The sequence below is a fragment of the Toxotes jaculatrix genome, chromosome 5 (assembly GCF_017976425.1).
Source record: "Toxotes jaculatrix isolate fToxJac2 chromosome 5, fToxJac2.pri, whole genome shotgun sequence".
Taxonomy (NCBI): domain Eukaryota; kingdom Metazoa; phylum Chordata; class Actinopteri; family Toxotidae; genus Toxotes; species Toxotes jaculatrix.
In genome coordinates, this window is record NC_054398.1 from 2,352,211 (window position 1) to 2,375,372 (window position 23,162).

Consider the following 23,162-nt stretch of genomic DNA (forward strand, 5'->3'; position numbering starts at 1 on the left):
CAAACAACAATTTACTGAAAAAATTGCTTTGCAGAAAGGTTAACCAGGGTTTATGCACTTCTTTTTAATATTTTACATGGTGCGCAAATGGGAAATAATTTTATTTCCAAATTCATGGGACATGTCACAATCATTCAAATACAGGATTTCTGTTTGCTTTCAGAAATAATTTCAAACTGAATTTGAACTCAATTTCAAAAGAAAAAAAAAGAAAGAAAGAAAAGATCAAACTTGGGACCAGCATGAACAATATGGCAGCGTGCAGAGATCAATTTCCAGCTTTGGCTGCTGCCGCTAACTGTTCCAGCTTCTGAGGGAGGGTGACAGTAGCGAAATGGACCCTGTCCTTCTTCAGTTTCTGTTTCACAGTCTGTGTCAGACCCAGTTCCATGTACTCCTGCTTCTGTCTGGAATACTGAGCCCAGCTGACCAGACCAGGACCGTTGGGAGAGCTGAAGAGATATTCAGTCATACCAGTTACATACATCAGGGGAGGTCTATGCAGCAAAGAAAATCATTCACATATGTTTGCTTTGATGTGCTGAGTCTTTCAAATTAATGTCTGTATGCCTTCATCATTTTCTGTATATATATTTTTGGACTGTTTTACTTGGTCTGTTCATTTCTTCACCCTTGCTGATGACCCATTTCATGTTCCCCTAGTCTTTTTTTTCTGTTGCTGTTATAAATATATTGACCAGTGCAGCTTTAATGATATTGTTTTTCTCAGTGCTTACTCACCCAGTACGCACAAAATTGGCCCAGTATGCTATCATGGTCCTGCAAAGTCTTTCATCCTCCTTGGTAATGTTGCCTGAATATGGGACAAGAGGAGTTTAATCACAAAATCAAATACTAAAATCCAATAACTGTGACCTAAAGTGACTGCAGTGTTTCTGTCCTTCATTTAGTCCAGCTAAATCCAGACACTGTGTATAAATTCAGTTCACTTCATATTAGGCTTCTGAGCCCTCACAAGTACTCTCTGAGAAAAGACAGGAGACAGCATCTAATCCCATGTTAGAGCTATAAATATGTACCATGGGCAGTGCATTTCACCTACCTATGATTTTTATATGTCCGTTCCAGAAACATCCACCAAACATGAAGCCGACATCATCTGCATGGTCCGCCTTCACAAAGCTGGGTCTGGTGTGTTGGTGTATCACAGCACGGTACACAAACTCATACATGTAAACTGGAATGTCTGCATCTAAACACACCAAGGACAGAAAAGACAAGGGGTGTATGCTCGGGTTGAAACGAAGGTCAAAGATCAGGACTAGCTTATCACGGCAGGTAACGATCATTGTTCACGACAGGGTGACGCATGAAATGAATGAAGCCGCAAACTGCACCAGCACTGACAGGATATCCTGACAGGCCTTTGATTAATCTGTTTGATTGATCTAATCTCCAACAGCCTCCCAGTGACCTTCATTCAAAAAACATTGCCTCTGAACATAATCCAGTCAGCAACTGCCCTTGCCAGCAGTGTAACTGAGAAAATAATTTGGTAATATATGTAAATGTGATTTCTAAGAGCTTGGTTGAGATGCTCTTGCTCTACTGACCTAAGTGGTATTCGGCCACCTTGACGACAGGCAGCGTCATGAGCAGGTCTCCCATGATCTCAGTGAATCCGTCTCTGATCTCCTCTGGTGTTTTGGCGTCTTTCAGGTATTCATCTGCGATGAGGCTGTTGGCAGCAGAGGTCTGGGACGGGGAGGAAGGTTGAACTTTCAGAATCCTCTCTGAGGTACTGCTGTTTCTTTCTTTCTTTTACACTTCTTCTTTTGAGGCCATCAACAAATAGGATGATTTCATGACCCCTCATCAACCACTAACCACATATGTGAAGAACAGAGGTGCAGCTGGACCACAGGTTTATATTATATTGTATATTATAGATATTTATATATCTATATTATTATATAGAGTGTATTGATATAGATGGATATTTTGTCTAAATATTAAAATAAATAATTATTTTATTATACACTATGGTACAGCAATGACTTGGCCATCAGCATTAACCCTTGTGTATTTCAACCTCTTTCTTAAGTTAAAAATTTCTGTATTTTTGGACTGTTTTGATTTTGTGTGAATGTTTGTGTGTATTTGTGTTTGCAAACTTACTTGCTTCAAATTATCCTATGAGCGATGTATTTTAAACTGAATTGAATTGTTGTTACTACCATCTGGTTTTAAAAGAATGATTGTAGTGTAAGTCAATCAACCATTATCATCATTATCATCAACAAGCAGCAGCAGTAGCTGTGATGGAGCTCACCCCCGCAGGATTGAACATGTTCATCACTGCCAGCACAGACTCTCTGCTCATGCCGTTCTCCCAGCCTGGAGGGGCAAAGCTCTGTGATCAGAGATGCGATGTGAGACAATGCTTTACAGTTATTTCAAGATGAAGTACGGCCTTAAAAATAAAGTGATCTAAAAATTGAAGGACATTAACATAAATAACAGATTGACACAGAGGCTGGGTGAAGTATATTATGTCTGAATATTTGGAATGAAAGCACTGGGATGTGTATGACCTGAGGGAGGATCCATCCAAACTCATGGTTGGTTATTCCCATCATCACTGGAACCTTCAACACTTCTTTCCTCTTGAGAAGCTCCTCTGCTGCATCAGTCAGAAAGATGCCATCCACCACAGCTCCCAGGTAAATTTTCATCTAAACACAGGACAGAACATCAGTGCAACTTTGGCCAAGTGGATGAAGGGAAACCCAACTACACTGACCGAGCACTTTATTAGGAACACCTGTACACCTGCTTATTCGTGCAGTTATCCAATCAGTCAGTCAGTGTGGCAGAATAACATCCTGCAGATACAGGTCAGTCTCTAGAGTTTAACTCAGAATGGAGCCAAAAACAAAATGAGAGAGGTCAGACTGGTTGGAGCTGACAGAAAGGCTATGCTAACTCAGATAACCACTCTGTACAACTGTGGGGAACAGAAAAGCATCTCAGAATGAACAGCAGAGACCACGTCAGGTTCCAGTCCTGTCAGCCAAAAGTGCTCACACACTGCCATCTTGTGTCTAAAGACTGGCCTGATATGTCTGGAACTTCACACTGAGCCTGGAGAAATTTAAATTCCTTTTTGTTCATTCCCTGTAAGAATGAACACAGGCACCATACAAGATTCACAGCAGGTTTCTTTGCATCAATAGTCTGAATAACCTAACACAACACTACAACCTGCAATTTTAATTCTACTGTTAATCCAGTGTTCCTCCATCTGGAAACACACAGAAACTTTCAAAAAGTAAGTTAGTTTTCTGATTAATTTGGTCTCCTAATTTAACTTGAACTAAACTGTACAAGCAAAAGGATCCAGGAAATGCAAGACTGACTCAAACACACAAACAAAACAATTAAATTAAAGCTCAGTACATCTCTGACATCTGCTTGTACATCTTCACAAGATCATTTACCTTTTTGGTTGCTTCAACTAACTCGTCTTTACTTCTTCCTCTCATACACTGGACCAGTTCCTCTGTGCTGCTGCGGTCACATCCAGTAAGATTGGCAACAATCTAGGCAGAAGAAAGAGATGAATGAATGAATAAATATCACAAATACATAAGTAAGTGTACCCTGACACAAGAGTTCTCAGGCAGAAGTTAAAACCCTCATTTATTTTACTCTGGTTAAAGCTGATACAAAAACGTTCTTCTATTTGGTCACTGCACTACAGTACCAGTACACAGCACCAGTACACGTTGATTGGCGGAGGACGGCACAACCACGTGAAAAAAAATCATCTGCGCCACTAAGCTGTTTTCTATTATCTATCATATTACTGTGTGGGGAATAGCTGGGTTTCAGTCACGTGATTATAATGACGCACGTATGCGGAGCGATTTCATATGGAGGGCAGGAAATAAGTTACATATCAAAGCCAATGGAGGAAATATTAGCAGCATGTCCGTATTGTACGGGTTTAGATCCCGTGTCGAGACGGAGACACACACACATTAAAGATTTGCCGACAATCGAGGCTGTTGAGATCACCAATTATCTCCTACTTCAGACCTCTTATTATACGAAACAGCAAATAAAAGCCTACAAAAGCCTGGAGGCATATAACTTTTTTGTGAGCGGGTGGGTCCACAACCTTGGTACCAAACGGCTCCAAGACGATTATCGTTTGGTCTTCGTCAGGGTGAGTGTTTATTCTTATACTGGTTATGTATAAGCTAGCAGCTAGCAATAGCGGCTATAATGTCAACAAACATATCTTACAGTCAACGTCTCCTAAAACGCTAGGGCAGCCTAAAAAGTCCCAATGAAGTCCATATTAGACTACCGGCAACTTAATAATTATTACTATGTAAATGAGCATTAAGCGACAAGCTAATGATATAAACACAGCGACAAAAACCAAGTTAGCTAGCTAGCATACCTTTGACGAACTGGTCACTGCAGACACGGGCATTAGCAGACTGCTCCTCCCGACCGCAGACGGAGGTTTAAGATCCACCTTTTACGGCGTTGTTTTGTAAGTTGTTTATATTTCTCACCTTTGTGAGTGACTACTTTTTGTACTTTTTCTTTTTCTCTATTGGAACGATTTGAGCACCGGTAAACTACACAAAACATAGGCATTTTTCCGCACGGTAGCTTCTCAGTGTGTCAGTCAGCTAACGGCTGAAACACTTCCTGCTCTCCATCTGAATTTGGCGCCCTCGTGCCGCTGCGTCGTGACGTCACGCGAAACCCACCTATTGGCAAATAGGTGGGAGTGTCGCCCAGGGAGTAATTCAATGTAGAGGCGCCACTACACACATGGAGAATTCAGTATTAAATTCTGTTCACAACGTGAATGCTGATCGGGATGGTTTGAGTGTTTCTGAATCCTAACAAAATGTTCGGTGAATTCTTTGAAAATTGAATCGAAGGCAACTGGACATATGCATCGGTCTATCTAGTCCGCACTCGTCAGACTAGTGCGGACTAGATAGACCGATGCATACGAACTGATGAAGCCCCTTGGATAAGAGGCGAAACGTCTTCCCAGACAAACATATGTCCAGTTGCCTTCGATTCAATTTTCAAAGAGAGAACTATGACCTGGATGAATGAGAACATTCACAGACATATTGCTGAGAAAGTTTGGTGAATGTACATGTTCGAAACAATGCGCATGTGTTTGATGGATTTTTTTTTAAATTCACGTTGATACACTCACTTTACATATTACAGTACCTTGGCATAGTGCAAAGGATGACTTGTAGTGTAGGTCCCAAGTGTTGCTACTCCACTTTGAAAAATCGCCCTCTGAAACAGTCCTTTGGCTTGTGGAGACAGAGTCTGTTCGTGAGGAAAGTTGTGCATGTCATCACTTGACAAATGGACATGATAGTCTCTGTAATAAATTACAGAGACATTAAACACATTCAAAATGTGTAGTATGCATTTGAAATCATGTCCCTGTCGTTTCAGCACATGCTGGATGGGTTAACATAGCAGCTTTGATGTTTTCCAGTGTTTTTCTTACCAGTATGGAGGCACTGATGCCTCCGGCGGATTCTCCAGCAACAGTAATGGCTTGTGGATCACCTGCAAAGGCATCAATGTTTTCCTTCACCCATCTCAGAGCTGCCAGCTGATCCCAGAAACCCCAGTTGCCCTGAGCGTGTTCATCTCCAGTGCTTTGGAACAGGACAAGTCAAAACACTTTAAAACTGTACCTGTGATACTGTGGATGTTTTCAGTTTATTCCTTTATTTGAAGCCTGTGACAGAAATCTGATCGGTATATCTTACCTCAGGTATCCCAGAATGCCAAGGCGATACTGAATAATAACCATCACTATGTTTTCATAAGCGGCCAATGGAGAGCCATCGTACTGAGAAGCTGCACCCATTGACAGACCTCCTCCATGGATCCACACCATCACCTGACACACAACACAACACAACACAACACAACACAGGATCCTGCTGTTTACAGCTGACCTCTCCACACAGGAAGCTACAGCTGTTTGTGATGCATCAACACCAGGTCACACAGGTGAGATACATTTGTACCAGACTTCACTGGAGTGCGATTGCATGATCACTGTCACTAAAGCATGAAATGATTACTGAAAAAGAGTTGAAGATAAGCATCACGACAGTTGAAATGTGTGATCCGAAACTGAAATGTAACAGCTAAAAAATTTTGATCTCTCAGCTGAAGAGAAAGAGATGAAAGCAGTTGACATGTTAGTCGGCTGAAAGCACTGAAAGCTGGTGAAGGTTGGCGTGTAAACTCTGAAAACCATTTAAAGAGCAGAGAAAAAAAAAGCATAAAATAATAATAGTGATAATAATAATAAACACGGACACCTCACATCAGAATTCAGTCCAGTACAACAGCACCAGAAGCTTCTCCCTCCCTTCACCAAGTTACTGTTTAATGCAGGCCTGTCCTACTGACTTCCATTTACAGATTGTGTAAATCTACAGGCTGTCTCTTTAACCCACCGGCAGTTTGTCCCCTTCTGTTGCTTCAGCTGGAGTGTATACATTCAAATACAGACAGTCCTCTGAAATCTCTGGAGGGGTGTACTGCATTGACATGGTCCTAGAAACATTCACAACTATTTCCGGATCCTGGATACACCTGAGGTAGAAAGGGAGAGAAGAGGTGTGTGTTACCCAAAGAGAAAAATACTGTCCATGAAATCTTGTCACACCCTTTGGTAATTCAAGGATCACACATTATTACATGGGGGGCTGGTGTGTGCAGTCTCTCTCCCCCTCCCAGGGCTCTGCATCCTGGGGAGCAGCCAGGCGGAGGGGCCCCACGGGGGGCTTAGCGAAAGGGATTCCCAGGAATTGCTTCACCCTTCTCTCTGTGCCCTTCACTGTCACGTATTCCCCTCTGATTTGGCCGTTTTTCAGAGAGACCACAAGGTCATCGCTCCCTGCTGAAGATACAAATGTGTGTTCTGTGTGTTAAAGGACAATGTTAATGTTATGTTACATTACTACCAGCCGTTTTCCAAGGTATGCTAAACCTTATTTGGATTTGAGTCTCAGTCTCTGATAAGATGTTTGTTGTACAGTTACAGTGCTGGAACGAATGGAAGACAATGGCTGCCTGGGAGCTTTGATGGCCTGTGTGAGTTTGATATGAACATTGCAGAATGTCCACAACATTTTAGTCCCTTTTCCCTCTGATATATGTTTCTCATGTACTGGAACCTTGGAAGCTATACTTATTATGAACTTTTATACATACACATGACATACACATGATGTTTGTCATATGATTATAAACTGTGGAGCTGTGTCGAGTGCGTTCACATGTGGCAAAATAAAGTACGCTTGAAACAGCCAGTAGACGTTCTTTGCTTTGTCATTTCATTCATGCATTTAGCTTAACAGCCCTTTTTTTTGTCTTTCTTGCACTTTAGCAATGCTGAGTACAATTGTTTTCCCCCCAAAAAACTGTTGTAAACACATTTAAAAATCCACATAAAACTTTAGCATGCTTTGAAGAAAGGTCAACAGTGCTGTAAAGTAGGCCAGAATCTTTCATTTATTGATTTATTGACAACTGATTAGTCATTTCTCAACACTGAGTTCACTTCTTCAAAACTCTGTTACGTAATGTGGGTTTAGGCAAAAAGACATGACACAACACATGAAAGAATCAGTAATGAAAGCCCAATACGCTTCAGTAAAATCTGTAGACTTCTTCCACCTCTGCTTTTAGCCACAAGCAAACAAACAAAACTAACAAACTGTAATATCAGTGCAGGGATTACTTGGTGGGTCCTTAATCAGGTTATTGTTTTATGAAACCCTTTCAAAACCCCTGAAAAAAAAAAAACTCACATAAAATGCTATTGGTAGCCACTGAGAAGTTAACAATGTGAAGCAGGTTTCCAAATGTCGATATGATCGTGTTCAACAAATTAAAGACAGTGCTCCATATCACATGATTTTTTTTTTTTGTTGAACTGTCCTTAACAGTCATTGGGCTGCTAAAAATACAAGACAATTATAATAATGAACACATGTGTCTGTTATCTGTTTGCACTGGCTGCTGAATCAGACTGTCCTGCTCTAATATGAGGTAAAATGAAATGTTTTCTTACCTGGTGTGGCCTGTGCTATCTCTGTCAGCGCAGGAAGCAGATAAACAATGAACAGTGCCGTTTTCATCCTGACTGGACTCAAAGAAAAGACAGAAAGAATTACGGTGCACTTCCAGAGAAATATAACTCTGCCCCTGTCCTGGCCCTCTGGTACCTCCCCTCCGAAACACACACACACACACTTTAAACCTCTAACTCCCTCACACACACACATATCACAAACAAGCATATTATGTAAGAACTTCAGCTGAGCATAAATAGTGTGGTCTCCATTGATTTAACCTTCAGTGACTCTGGATGCTGAGTCAAAAGTTACAAAACCCTGCTCTTTGACCATCACAGCTCAACGCTGCAAACCAGATTCTAATTCCTATAACATACTATACATACAAGGTTCTTACTTCTAGGAAATAAGAACTGTACCTGAGAGAGATTAGATTTTTGCAAATAACTAGTTAGAACAAATCCTAATGAAGTTTATTTACTGTGAAATATAAGCCCACTGTGGGACATAAGATATTTATTGATCCCACAGTGGGGAAATTTACCCATAGGCAGCTCACAAGCAAAACAGGGAAAAAAGATAAAGTGCAGAAAAACAAGAAGTGTGCAATTCAAGTACAAGAAAATGTGCAAAAAATAGCATATTTACAATCTAAAAAAAAAAATTTCACAGTCCCGCCATGGACAGACGAAAAGTTAGGCCAGGTCAGGCCTCCTTCCTACACTGTAGATGCCTGAGTCTGCCGCTGAAGGAGCTGCTCAGCGCCTCCACAGTCTGGTGCAGGGGGTCAGAGGTGTTGTCCATAGTGGATGTCAGCTTGGCTAACATCCTCCTCTCACCCACCTCCTCCACAGTGCCCAGTGGGCAGCCCAGGACAGAGCTGGCCCTCCTGACCAGCTTGTTCAGTCTCTTCCTGTCCCAGTCTGTGCTGTGTTCCCTGAGGGGCCCCAGTGCTGCAGGCTACTCCCTCAGACACACAGTTATGCAGTCTCACGTACTGCGAGCTGTTAGTGAGGCAGTCAATGGTCCATGTGGCCAGATGTTCATCCACCCCTGCTCCCTCCAGCTTCCCTCGCAGCAGCGCCGGCTGGATGGTGTTGAAAACACTGGAGAAATCAAATAACATGACCCTCACAGCGCCCCCGGAGGTCTCAAGGTGAGGCTCCTTGGCATACGCAGACCTGGGCACAGGAACGACAACAACAATCTTTCCAACTAAACCAGAAATACTAAACAAACTCAAGAACCCAGGAGTTACAGAACCAAAACTCAAGAAACTAGACAAGAGTCCTCAAACAGTCCACAACGGAGTTATCAAAAAGTCAAAAAGAGTTCATAACCTTAAAAAACAGCCTCTCTTTTAAGACAACACGTATTATTTACCCAAGAGGATGAGCTAATAGTACAAATCAAAAGGGATGACCAGATCTAGGGCTAACAAGCAGAGGTTATTTAAGGAGCAGACTTTATCCCCTTTTCCTCCTACGACCCCCTGGACTCTGGGCCCAAGCTGCCCAGGCCCAGTCTGTTTACTTTTACTTTTATACATTTACACCTGTGCACCTGTTTGTGTCCTTTTATTTAAAAAAAAATCATATGAGAGTTAATCCGTGATAACTTCTGGTTCACATTTCAATAAGTTCTTTAATACTGACTGAAAGTATAAGATTTCACATTCAAATGTGTCACTTCAAAGGACAAGCAAATCTTACAATACAGATCAAACACTGAGCACTAATGTTCAGCTCTTCTGCCAAGAGACATAAGTCTTGTTAATTAGAAAATGGAAATACTCCCACACAGCATTTCTGTCTTATGACCTTTCTCAAGACATCTTGAAAGGTCATAAGATTAAAACGTTGACAAACATTTGAAATAATCATGTAGAGTCTATTTCTCTGTGTGCAGGGGTATTTTCACTGTCAGTCTGAAGATAACTGAAGAGGCTTACACCCAGCAGCTGAGGCTGAGAAGGTTTTAGACACTGGCTTTTTTGTATATTGCCCAGGAGTCTAATTCAAACACAGAAGAATGTGCACATCCAAACAAACCAGTGGCTCAGGTGATGAATAAAAGGGATAAAGTTTTTTTTTTTTAACTTTCTGTTAAGATCTATGCAAAATGTAGTGCATGTTAATATATAAAGACCATCTGCTGAGACCAACTGTTAGCTATCATTATTTTAAACGGTTAGATGCCCACTATATCGATAAATGTTTGACATACAAAATATGAAATTATTGAAGAGTAACTGTTACTCACTTGTGCTTAACTTACAGATATTAAACTTTGAATGTTGTTTTAAATTTAACAGTGCACAACTGTAGTATGAATGTACAGCATGCAGCCCCACATTAAAATGAAAAGGTGACATTTTAACTGAAAAGGTAAGTGGTAAGTGGTGTCTGTCTGCCCCCCTGGAAAATATGACACTGTCCTGCCATAAGAAATAACCCCATAGATTGTATGTGTAAGGTTGTTACAACCCATAGTTCTGTGTCATTGTTAAGCAACATCAAGCAGTCATGTTTTCTTACACACTTCAAAATCATGATTATGAGTACACTTTTTAAACTCTAATTTACAGTAATTCAGCTGCTGCTAAATCCTGACTGGTGAACAGACGTATGTGACATTACCTTTTTTTCAGATGAGCCCCGTCCATTTCAAATCAGTGAGAAGAGCACAGAGGAAAAACACAGATAAGCCTCATAGTTGCCTCAGGGCCTCAGAAATGCCACAGTTTCCTGTTTTATGGTGAAAAACTGTTTGAGAAGTCACTCGCTGGCTGGTTAGCAGCATGCTGCAGCACTGCTCCAGGTCTTCTGCCACTGGCATCTACCTGCAGCTTTTGGTGCTGAATCTTACACCTTGGAGCACAACCAAATCACCATCTGCAACAGACCTAAGCACTACGTAGCTGACAATAACTAAAGCTGGATGGTCAGTTGGGTTTGGGGGACAAAGGAAAAAGTTCTACATTCAGAGAACTGGGATGACCTAAAAAAATAAAATCTGTTTTTATATACACACACACATAAGAAAATAGAAGAGTGTGTGGTCTGTTCACCCTGTTTATCAAATCTATGTCAGATTTGACAAACATTTGATTTCATTTTTTGGCAGGCCGTGTAAACGTAGCCCATCTTCCTGGCCTTGCTGAAGTCGGAGACAATGCAATGGCAACAAAGTTATGACAAAAGCCACAACAAACAACCTTGCAAAGGAACAAACAAGCAAGTGACTCAGATCATAATTCATAGCAAGAGTGGAACCCACTGTTGTGACTAACCTAACTGCCAAGATGGGGGACTCTTCCTTCGCAGGAACTGGGTTTAACAAGATTCAGCTTGGAAATGGAACTCAGCAAGCAATGAAAACTTCAGCAAGCAACCGAACAGGACAAAAATGCTGACATCGTCCGAGTGGACTTATCCACTGTATCATCTGCTCACAGCACCATCACCGTCACAGTGTCCTGAAAGAGACTGACTGAGGGTACAAATAGAGATCTCTGTAGGTGTTGCCGCTAACCTAATGAACTAAACTAATAAACAAATGTAATTTGACGAAACAGTGGGCAGATCCTAGACGGTCAATTCAAGCTTCCACCCCAGAGGTCAGGTTTGACTGCTGTTTGCCTTTCTATAATCTGTAGAGAAACAAAGTGTTCCATCGGGCAGAGCAAACATGGTAAGCGCTGTGAAGGGGGAGCAGCAAGGCCATGTTGTTGTAAATATTCAACCTCCTACTGCTACGTGCTGGGTTCACTCTGTAGTGATGCTGCTCAATGTGAAGCTTATCTGCAACATAAGGCAGAACAGCAGTTTTTATGAAGGTGCACCTGGTGTAGGTAGGTAGGTAGGTGTAGGTGTAGCTAACAGTGATGATTGTTCAATTTTATTAGGTGTCTAAGACATTCAGGTGAGCTGCCATGAACAGAACCAGGCCCTGGATCTGCCTCAGCCAAATGGAATGCACCTATCTTTAATATATGTTGCACCTGTGCCTTTCCTGTTGGGACAAATTGTCAAAATGTCTTCCACAAAAAAAGAAACTGTTAGAAATACAGCACCAGTCCAGAGAGAGCCTGAAGGATGATTCGAACACAAACACTTCATCTCGCCTGCAGCAGCATCATTCTCCACTAAGTCTGCCTGCTCAGGAAATTCCCCACTGAAGTCGAGGATACACCCTAAGCACCTGACCATAGACTGTATAAGACATGGACGTAGCACCCGTGACGTCACCCATTGGTTTCGGGGAGTCAGTTTTGTGACCAAACCATGGGCATTGGAGCTGCGCCATCTTGGATTTTAGTGGGCGTGTACTTTCCATATTTGGCGGAGAGGCGGTTACTCTACGGGTCAGCCGGCCGAGAACCCGGTCACTTAGCTCGGAACAACCGAGCTAGCCTAAGGCTAATCAGTTAATCAGCTAGGCTAACAAACTAAGCGGCAGCTACACGCAGCTACATCCACCACACGACAGTCCCCGAGTCCGACCCGACTGTTTAATATTTAATATTTACCGGCTTTCACCGCTGCCTCCATCCACTATCCACTTACAGTTACAGCAGCACACAAACAACAGCAGCCGCTGACTGACGGAGCTGCTCTGTCCATGCAATGTCGGACTTTTTAAACAGAAAAATGAGACCAAATAAAATTGTAGCCTAGTATTCCCGCAATAAACGGACTCTGAGAGCACGGAACACACCGCAACAGCGTTCCTAACATTAGCTGCTCCGGTCCTCTATCTGTATCAGCAGCGACCACAAATCGGCAATGAAGTCATAAGCTAGCGGCAAAATATGCTAATACATGCTAATTAGCGCAAACATCCAGGTAAAATAGTGAGAAATTTACTTACCGAAAAAACTGCAACGCCGACTCCTTCGACGGTCGGTTAGTACAGTCTACACTACAACCAGCCATACTGTCACAAAAACCTATCCGAACATTGGCAAACAAACACGGACACTGCAGCCGCTGTAAACCACTGGAGGTAGCCGGAGGCCTCTGGATGTAGCCGCCTAGCCCAGCCGATGCTTTGGCAAAGCGCTAACTGCCAGTGCCTGTCTATGGGGCTGTCACTCAACGTAACCACGCCCTAATTTGTGTAAGAATTTTAAGCCTATATAACACTAAACGATTGTAGTACAAAAAAAAATCACCCCCCTCACAGTGTTCACGGAGGTGGAAACTATCAATAGAGACCAAAAACAAAAAATATACCAGGCTGTAAATGTGTTTTTTTAGGTTGTAAAGTTGGCTTTTTTAACATGAGATCAATAGAGAATTGCTCACTTCTGGAGCCAGCCTCCAGCGGCAGCCGAGCAGCTTTTTGAACGCGGAAGTGATCCTCACTGCTGAAACCTACAACTGACCCCTTGCAAATGACACACGTGCATTTTGAGACTGTCCTGGGGAAGGGGCGACAAGAAGAGGAACTGGTACCACATACAGGTCTAGGGCTATATTTAGTGTTAATTTTAACCTAAGTCAACTGCAGAGTGTCATTATAGCTGATCAGAGGGGTACATGGGAACAGTCCCAGGTCCTACCCTCACACACAGTATAGTTGTGTACTGCAACAAGTTTCAGGTGATATTTGTTCATATTAGATTGTAAAACAATTTATCTTTTATGTCATCTGTATGCAAGATACAAAACAATACATTTTTTGTATTTATAAGTTATGTTAAAATTGTATTGTATTCTTTTCTGTTGTATTTTCTATGTTGTCATCTGCATCACTTCATATGCAGCATGCAAAAGTCAAAGTGTATGTTCTCATAATGTTGTTTTGCTTTGTTGCCCTTGAAAAACAGATTCAGTAGCTAATAAGGTCATTTTGTTTTTCATATTTGTCATTCTTGGCAAGGATAAGAGGTAGATGACTATTCTACTAACAAAAAATGTTTTTATTTTGTACATGTTTTGCACAATGTGACTAAACCCCCCCCCCCCCCCCCAAAAAACAATCATATTTTGAAACATACACACTCTAACAAAACACAGCCTAACTACTGTCTGTTGTCATGAGCTGACCTCTAGAAAATAGTCAAGATAAAAATGAATGGCCAAGATTTCCAAGTGACCCCAATTAAAATTGGGGAATGACATCATGGTCCAAACAGTCTGGAATTTGGATTAATGACGGAAACGTCCCGTAAGCCACACAAATCTCCAAAGTATTACCCACTGCTGGACAAAACAAATGAACTACTACATTCAGAGTGCATAGTCTCAAAGGCTTTTGAAGCAACAAGTAATACTCAGGCTGCCACTGGAGTTGGGGTACTTACAGATGAGGTTGAGCCATACAAATAAACACACAAAAAAAATGAATATAATAAAATATGCAGAAATATAATGAATGCAGATGGGCTATGAGGATTAACTAAATGGTTTGATGAGTACTCACAGATCTCTAGCCAATCCGTGTTGATTTTGAATGTGTGGGATGTGCTGGACAGTGCTTTCCACCACTTTCCATCAAATGAGAGAATGTTGTTCAACACCCCCAAAGCTCCGAACACTTGAATCCTGATCCATGCTACTGTTTACAGCACAAAGCACGTGATGTAGTTGCTGTTTTTCACACTCCACACTCTCTGCCCTTTCATGATTTGAAAGATGGCCACTAGGTGGCACCAGTGAATTTAGCTGGTGAGAAGCCAACACCACCTGCTCTCTATTCATGTTGAAGGTAGAAAGCAAGTGTGTGACCCAGGGGCTGCTGGTTCAGATCCCTGGATGGAATGAGACTGGCAGTTATCTGAATTTATAGTTCATTGTCTTGTTAGTTTGTTATTGTGCAATGGAAATGTGATATTTTGAGCAGTGTGCTGTTCTATCTGTAATTTCATAAAGTGAAGATATACAAACCTGAAACCATCCTTAAACTTTCTTTCATTATGAATTGTAGAAATGAAAGGCAAATCCACACGTGTGTCCTTAAAGCCTGAATTTACATCATACTCTAATACAGCTATTGTGCTATGTAATGCGATAACTTAATTCTGAGACATCCATGCAGGAAACCAAAGCAGTCTGTCGTCAGCCTAAAAGGAAATCCCCGCTAATCTCATGTCTGTATCACAGTTAAACAAGAATCAAAGCACAGGACAACGAAATCACTCTACAATACCATTTATTCCACACTTGATAAAATAAGAAGTTTGAATAATGTATAATATCAAGTTATTTGGGGGAGACACTGCTCAGGTGAAATACAAGAAAAGAATCATTTGGATAAAGCCCAATCTTTTGAGAGTTTCATGAGTGCCAAGCAGAATTTTCCTTGCCTTCCATTAGAAGACTATGCTGGCCCTCTTTATTTGAGGTAGAACATAGAAAAGTTTACAATAACATGCAAACAAGCACAAAATTTGGAAGTATAAGATTTTTCACAAACAACACAAATATAGCCTGACTTTTTATAGCAAATAAGTAATTACATCACCTGATATATTAAACATTTTCCTTACTGAATTCTTTTTTAGTTTATTTTTATTTTTTAACATGACAAAATGCTGATTGTCAGGACAAATATGTGTATTTTGATTATTTTATTTTGACAGATTTGAAAAAAATGATTGCGCTACAAGGTGGAAGTGTGAGCCAATAGGAGATGAGTGCGATGTCCTACGTCAGACGTAAGGGGCGTTCCAGAGGCGCGTCTGCTCCTAGGTAGTAAGCGGAGTTGACTGTAGCGCTCGAGCTCCATTGAAAGTGGCTCCCCCGATTCAGAGACGGTGCAGGCGGACGAGGGGGCGGACCGGCGAGAGGAAACTTGAGAGAAAACAAGAGCAGTCTACTCCGCTGACCTCCGTATAGCCGTTATTATTTATCAGCGTTCATATTTCTGAAAGACAGGCAACTGCGCTCGCTGACAAACGCGCTAGAGGGTGAGGCGGAGGCGCGCCCGGCGTAGGAATAACGCTAGCAGGAAAACGGAGAGAAAGGTGAGAGAAAGGTGAGGCACGTTTGAGAAGAGGAGAAGTGAGCGGACTCGGTCACAGACAGGACTTAGCCACAGGTAGCTCTGCGTTAGCTGTCGTGGCAGAGGACTCTAAAGTGCACTCGGGTCATGCGGATTTCTCCGGGTCGCTGATCGGAGCGCCGCGTCGCAGTAGTGAAAGGTGGGGGAAAGAGACAAGAAGCAGAAAACAGAAGAACCAGACCGCTGCTCTGCCGCTCCGCCAGTCGGTCCAAGCGGGCTCCCGGCCAGAGGGAAGAGCCACCATGTCCCGGAGAAAGCAGAGCAAGCCCCGGCAGATAAAGCGTAAGTTGATTACTTGATGTTGTTTTGTTGTTGAGAGTTGACTGGTTGTGTGCCACGCGCACTCTGGGAAGGAGCCGCACGTTTTTCAGTGGCGCTTCTGCTGAATCGTGCGTTCACCGTAAAGTTAATAAGTAGTAGCCCGTGAAACCTCACTGTGCCACCTGACTGTCTCGGCGGTGGCTTTATGACACCGCTTTATGGGTGAATGTCGTCTAAAAACACAGCCCAGTCCCGCAAACAAGACTTTTGTTGCGCACTTGATAACATCAGCAAATTGAACCTTAAAGTAGCCTGCATGTTAAATTGGCTTCAGATGCAGCGTTTGCTCAGAATAAACGAGCGGTGGAGCCTTGGTCTACACTTTTTTTGTGTGTGTGAGATCGTTTTTCAAAATTATCAAAGCGCCACTTTGGCAGCCTCGCTATTATCTAGACTGTGTGCATGAATATCAGAAAAGAAAGTTTTCATTTATTACTCTGTAAAGAATGCTTTGTCCATTGGCAGCTAAAACTGTAGCCGTGGCTTCCTGTTTAATTCTGTTGTGGAAACGTCAGTGTTCTCTGAAAAAGCCGATGTGAACAGAGATAAAGCAGCGATCCGATGTAAGCTCAGATAAAGATTAAAATTGGATCTTTTTTATTTGTTTTCTGTCTGAGCCAGCGCCGAGGCCGCCGTTGCATTTTTCCCTCTGGCTTTTCACTTCTCTTTTCCAGAGATGGGGCGTCAGATAGGCCGCCTGGCTGATCTCTTCAGCTGATAGCTGCTTACAATTGGATCTTTTTTTTTTTTCATCTATCCTTTTAACTCAAAAATGCATCTTAGGCCGCTTGAAAGGCCCTTTTCTTGGTCTGGCGCTTGGCTGGTCTCCGTGCTTGACGAGCTCTTCCTGTTTATAAAACGTGTGAAGGTTTATCGCTGCTGACTGATGTTCAAAGTTTATATAAAAGCATATTAATGATGTTGTGATTAACCCCTCCTCGTGCTTCGTGAGGCCAGCGGATAGGCCGCTTGCACCCTGAGCTTATGGAGAGTATAGATGTAATATAATTACAATGGAGATTAGAGATTAAAGAAAAAAGTGTGGATGTATCTATGTGGAAGCCACAGTTGGAATAGAAACTGTGCCATCAGCAGAACAGTTTGTTTGGCAAGTCATCACACTGAGCAAATAATAATATCTTGTCATCAGTGATTGTGTCATTGTGTTCCCAGAAAAAAAAACCCTGCTTAAAAGCAACATTTGGAGGTTTAGGCTGTGTGGTATCACAGTGCTGAAATACAGTTATATATAATACTGAGCTGACAGATGAGTTGACATTTTTGTAGCCTGATGAAGCGTCCTGGCTCGGATGACAGCAGGTGTATTTTCTCTTTGGCTTTTAAATCTAAAGGTGTTTAAAAAGATAAACCAAAGAAAGAATTATTCCACAAATTACTTGCACAGATGTGTGATTTAAAAAAAAAAAGGTCTGTGGTTTAATGCTAAACTCACAGCGTTGTTTGTGTTGTTTGTGTTAATCACAAGAGGTCAGAGGGAGCAAGGAGCAGTACACCATTACACTAAGTCTCCCACAAGCTGCTGTGCAGCCTGCAAACTAAGGGTAAACAATTCGTTCTTGTAATTTTTGTGGATATTTGTAATATCCAAATCACAATTCAAAGAAGCGTAATTTTCAGATCACACATAATTAACAGCGTCTTGATAAGCTATGGGAGGTGAGGGGTTTTAGTCACTGACCTCTGATTTTACCAGCTATGATTGCTGTCACCAGTAAATTTACTCCGCTGTAGTTGATTCACAGTAATTGAGTGAGTTGGCCAAACTACAGAAAGCCTCCGGTTTATGGTCTGATTAATATGATCTGTGTTGCCTAATCATTGTTTCATAGAAGAAGACACACCACTCATTTTGTGTAGCTGGGCTGTGTCTTTCTGCCGCTTACAAATTATAACAGAGGTGACTGACTCACTTCAGTATGTGGTAGTTAGCAGAAGCTAGCAGGTAGCTCAGTAGATGCTCTGTAAATGACCGAAACGCTGGCCTGAAAACTCTAGAAATGCTAATCAAGTTTACTCAGAAGTGGACTTTTGTCTGACTAATCTGTTTGGAAAACAAATAAGAACCCTTTGAGTGTTTGAGCCACAAGCACTTTGTACTCTTGGTACAAATGCATCTTGTTTAAAACAGCAACCACACACCTGCGGTTTAATTTGTCGAAGATATTTGCAGTTTAGTCTAAAGTTTTAGTCAAATTTGCTCAGCCCGAGTTTGTTCAGCCCGACTGTAAAATGTTTGGTCAGTAGTTTTGGCAGTGACAAGTGCAGTGCTCTTAGTTGCACTTTTCAGGTGAGGATGAGGTGTTCATTCATAACAAGAGAATACAGTCAGTGTTAGCTGCTCTCGTCCTTCTGTGTATTGTCCCTGGCACCACTGAACTCACTGATGGCATGAGTCGGATTTCTCCTGGTGAAGTTCTCTGGTGTGCTACTGCAAGTAGCCAATACAGTTTGTCGCTTCCTGCTTTTTTTCCATATCTGTTTCCATAGAGAGGCCTATCAGCTGTGAACTCCCAGCAGGCACCTACAGTAAAGCCAGCGGCGAGGCCTGGAGATGTATTCCAGACCCCGAGGCTGATAAACCCAGGCTAGACTTAGCGTGTATGAGAGAGTGTGTGTGTACATGTGTGCGTCTCGGGGGTGTCATGGCCGTCTTTATCAGCGCTTCTGGTCCACCATGCTTCCCTGTGCACCAGGTCCCAGCTGCTGTCGAGGCCAGCCAGGCTCTCAGCCCCGTGACTCTCTTGTGATTTGGCAGACATTTTGATAGGAAAGAGTGAGAGTGATAAGGACTTTGTTCGGCTGGGGTGTGTAGGGTTCAGCAGAGGCGGGGGCTAGCGGTGCAACCACCACCACCACCACTACTATTACTAATAATGCAGTGTGTCCACCATGTTGTTTTCAGCATGCCGCTTGCTGATACTGATATGACAAATTCCAGTCAGGTCACAGTGTTGTTGGGTCAAGTTTCATTATTATTGCAATACATCTCTAACTTCCTTCTTGAAAATGATTCATACCATACATTGATGTAGTTTGACAGTGTGCGATTACACTGATGAAGCTAAAGCCAGATGATGCTGCTTTAGTTATTGTAATTATTGTCATTTTTTCTTATGCACTCTTCTTTGCAGTGTGTTCGGAGCCATTGTTAAGTCTGGTGTTAATCTACTGTTGCAAACTCAACTCTTCCTGCAGCTGCTTCACAGTTAAAGCCCTCCAATGGAAAAAAAAACCCCTGCAGGGCAATTACTGTGAAGCAGGTGTCAAGTTTTGAATAATGCTCAAAAGATGAGAATGTGAATGCTTTGAATTGATTTGACATGTTGTGGCATTTGAATATGTGCCACCTTAAACAGTTTGAAAGAGAAATGTTAGTTTCCCAGTGCATTTTACAGTTAGGTTTCTTAGGGTGGGTTTAAATGAATGACACGTTAGTTCTCATTTCTTTGTGAGTGGTAGTCTGTGATAAAGAGGAGGCTACAGGTGCTTCCTGCAATCCAGGCGATCCTACAACCTCCAGTGAGATCACCAAGGTAAACAAATGATAAGGGCTGGATATTTACGGAAATGTGTCTCTATCACGTCTAGTATCAAAAAGTGTCAGGCATTGAACAGCAGCACTGAAACTGTATTCTTGTTGACTTATTCTTTGAACAGACAGTTCCTGATTTCAATAATAATTTTAGACTCTTTATTTTAAGCAAAGCTCTTGTACAGCAGCATAGTTTTGGTATCAGTCTGAACTCGGTTATCGTATGATCGCCTTCATGAAAAATTTAAAATATATTCATTATGCCCCGCCCTAAAAGTGATGTCGTTTGGTGAAGCTTTCCCCCCCGACTCTCTGGCCTGAAATAACTTTTGTAAAGACCACCAGAAAAGCAACAGTTGACGACAACAACAACAACAACAACAACAACAACAACAACAACAAGCACAGCCCTAATACAGAGCAGTACATTAAGACAACGCAGCATGGATCTTCTTCACCCCCCCACCCCCCTAACAACAATGGATTAAGTCCAGGGCTTTCTGGAGGCCCATAGCAGAGGAGTAGAAGGGGGTGTTTGTGTAGCAGATAGATATTTGTCTGTGTCTCTTTGTGCGTCATCCTCCCTAACGGTTGGTGATCTTTCAGCCTGATAAGGCTTCTCTCTTTGATTGGGAGATAGGAGGCAGGCAGGCAGGCAGCCCACTGAGGCTGGATCCCTGGGCTTATATTTTGGTGGTTGAGATGGGAGACGCGATAAAACTTGGCGGCGATTGCTCCTGCTGATATTGCGGAAAGCAAAAGAGAGAGAGAGAGAGAGAGAGAGAGAGAGAGAGAGAGAGAGAGAGAGAGGAGGCTGGGCAGATGGAAGGAGAGATGGAGGATGGAGGGCACATTGTAATTACATCTGGCTGTTGCATGCCATTTTCCCAGTGTTGTCATGTTGTTGTTGGTGGTTTTGTTTGTGATTGGCTGGGGGTGGATCTCTAGATAATTAAAAGAAGAGAAAAGCAGACGGAGAGCAGGAAAAACGTGCTGCGATAAGAGGGAGGAGAAGAGGAGGAGTGGAGGTAGATAGTGGGAAGAAAGAGATAGAGGAAGAGTGGGGAAAAAAAAGTGTGTGGAATACATAACTGGTAGATGAATGTGTTGTGGTGTGTTTTTAATGGCAGCCCAGCCAGCCAGCCAGCTCTGCTGCTCCCCCACCCCTCTGTGAGAGATGTTTGGGGCTGATAAGGAGGCCTGCTGATGGTAGATAGATAACACCTTGCAGATCCACTGCTGATTGGGCCTGTGTGTGTGTATGAGTGTGTGAGTGTGAGTGTGAGAAAGCTTGGTTCCTATGACATCAGTGCTAGAGCTCAGAGGTCAGCATGAATAATACGCTGCCTCCCACAGCTTAAAGCAAACCAGGACGCCTGCAGAGGCCAGACAAGGAAATCGCCGCACTCACCTCCTCCTCCTCCTTCTCTTCTACTGTTTTTTTTTTTTTTTTTTTTCCTTTTAGAAAATGGTTTAACTTTTTTTAAAGCTTATAAAGGAGATGTTTTCAGTTTTTTTTTTTTTTTAAATTGAGATAGGCTTCAGTTGAGTGTGTTGCAGCTGTGTGAAAGGAATGTGTTACTGTGTTGTTGTTTTTTTTTATTTATCTGATGTCTGACCAGGCTCTGGGTCACGTGATTGTTATATGGACGCACAGTTGAGAGATTAATTCATTCTTTGTGAGCCAAAGTGAAATAAAACACACAAGCATGTCTAAATTCCAAGGACCCGCACACAGACACACACCCAGAAGGCTCACACAGTGCCTTGGTGGCTTTCCCTTGTGTGTGTGTGTGTGTGTGTGTTTTTTTTTTTTTCCTCCTTCTTTGTTCTGCTTTTAGCTTGATGTGAACTTTCGATAAGCCGCGGGGCCTGATCTCCGGTGCAGATAGAGATCGCCAAGTGTGATTAGAGTTCTTATCAGGCTGGAGCAGGCCGGAGCTGAGGCTCCACTGCAATAACAACAGGCCCAGGCAGGAGCAGCCAGGGTTCGGACCCTGGCAATCAGTTACAGCCCTAATGGGATTAATGTTGTTGTATAATTAGATGATAGGTGTGAATGCATTTCTTTTCTCCCTCAATCTTTTCTCACTCATTCAGACCCCTCCCCCCCCTCCTCCTTCTTTCCTCCCCTCATCTCCTCTCTCTCTCTCTCTCCCTCTCTCTCTCTCCTCCCTAACAAGCATTGTCATTGATTAATTTAATTAAAATTAATACCACGTATTACTCATTCCAGATTCTGTGTAAGATAGCACAGACATGTTGGGAAATTTTGGTGTTCGTTGATGATTATCTCCAGGGTGATTTTTCTTCATGGTGTTTTTTTTTTTCTTAAACATTTTTTTTTCTGTTAAAAGCGTGAAACTCGAAGAGCAGTCAGTAAGTGGGAGGGAAAGAAAAAGAGGAAAGTAGCAGCATCAGCAGGATGACTCGCACTGTGTTGATTGTACTGACAGATATTAAACTAGCTCGATGGTGACTGATTGCGTATCAGACGCAACCGATTCTCATGCTCGCTATCAGATAGCTTCATGTGAGAGCTGCACATGAGTGCAATCAGCCACATCCACATATACATGCAAATACAGTGTCTGTACGGGGTCACGTTCAATAAGGTGGAGGTCATGTGACCTGCATTGCCTTCTTTGCATTAATGTGTGTTTGCACTGTGGCTATTGAAGCAGTGCTAACGGAGAGTGTGTGTCTGTGTGTGTGTGTGTGTGCACGGTCAGATACACCAAAGGGGGAAGCTGGCAGGGTTACAGAGGAAACACCATTTGTGTTCAGTGTGTGGATGAGTTATTACACTTTCCTTCTATTTACCCGGGGGACAGCCTTGTGGTGAATTATGGTTCCCCAACTCAGAGCTGTTGTAAACGGTTTCACCCTTGACCTTGGAGCTGACGACTTCACAGATGAGGGAGGAGGGAAAACATTACCTCGACCAGTGGTAGCATAATCTATGTCCAAACTGTTTGCTCTAGCAGTAATTACCACACTGCCAGATCTTTCCCAGGGAGCTTTGTGAGGGTTTAACTCACGGCCGACGCGCTCTCTGTTAGAGACAGTGGGTGTTTAACCTGAGTAACCAAAGACTCCATGACTTCTTCTCAAGCTGCTGTCAAGTTGATGTGTAAAAACACAGGTTTGGGGAT

At 42.5% G+C, this 23,162-nt stretch overlaps 2 protein-coding genes across 2 annotated transcripts in view; one reads left to right on the plus strand and one right to left on the minus strand.

Moving 5' to 3' along the window:
• Positions 1-45: 45 nt before the first annotated feature.
• ces3 (carboxylesterase 3) lies at positions 46-8,269 on the minus strand. The gene is made up of 13 exons (XM_041039293.1): positions 8,120-8,269; positions 6,742-6,943; positions 6,498-6,636; positions 5,796-5,929; positions 5,528-5,681; positions 5,236-5,340; positions 3,462-3,563; positions 2,556-2,696; positions 2,294-2,374; positions 1,575-1,716; positions 1,064-1,213; positions 742-814; positions 46-452 (listed from the first exon to the last, which is right to left on the minus strand). The coding sequence occupies exons 1-13, from the start codon at positions 8,184-8,186 to the stop codon at positions 269-271; spliced, it is 1,674 nt and encodes a 557-aa protein (XP_040895227.1). The 5' UTR covers positions 8,187-8,269; the 3' UTR covers positions 46-268.
• A 7,606-nt stretch (positions 8,270-15,875) lies between these two features.
• Positions 15,876-23,162, plus strand: part of zfpm1 (zinc finger protein, FOG family member 1) — an 88,295-nt gene continuing 81,008 nt past the window's right edge. Inside the window, exon 1 of the mRNA XM_041038628.1 lies at positions 15,876-16,415. Coding sequence (XP_040894562.1) covers positions 16,376-16,415 — 40 coding nt within the window. The 5' untranslated portion in view covers positions 15,876-16,375. The remainder of the gene's footprint in view (positions 16,416-23,162) is intronic.

Coding starts and splice junctions, on each gene's coding strand:
- ces3 (XM_041039293.1), bottom strand. CDS start 8,186: ATGAAAACGGCACTGTTCATTGTTTATCTGCTTCCTGCGCTGACAGAG. Junction 5,930..6,497: donor CAGAAGGGGACAAACTGCCG/GTGGGTTAAAGA, acceptor GTTGTGTGTCAG/GTGATGGTGTGGATCCATGG. Junction 2,697..3,461: donor TAGTTGAAGCAACCAAAAAG/GTAAATGATCTT, acceptor TCCTGTGTTTAG/ATGAAAATTTACCTGGGAGC.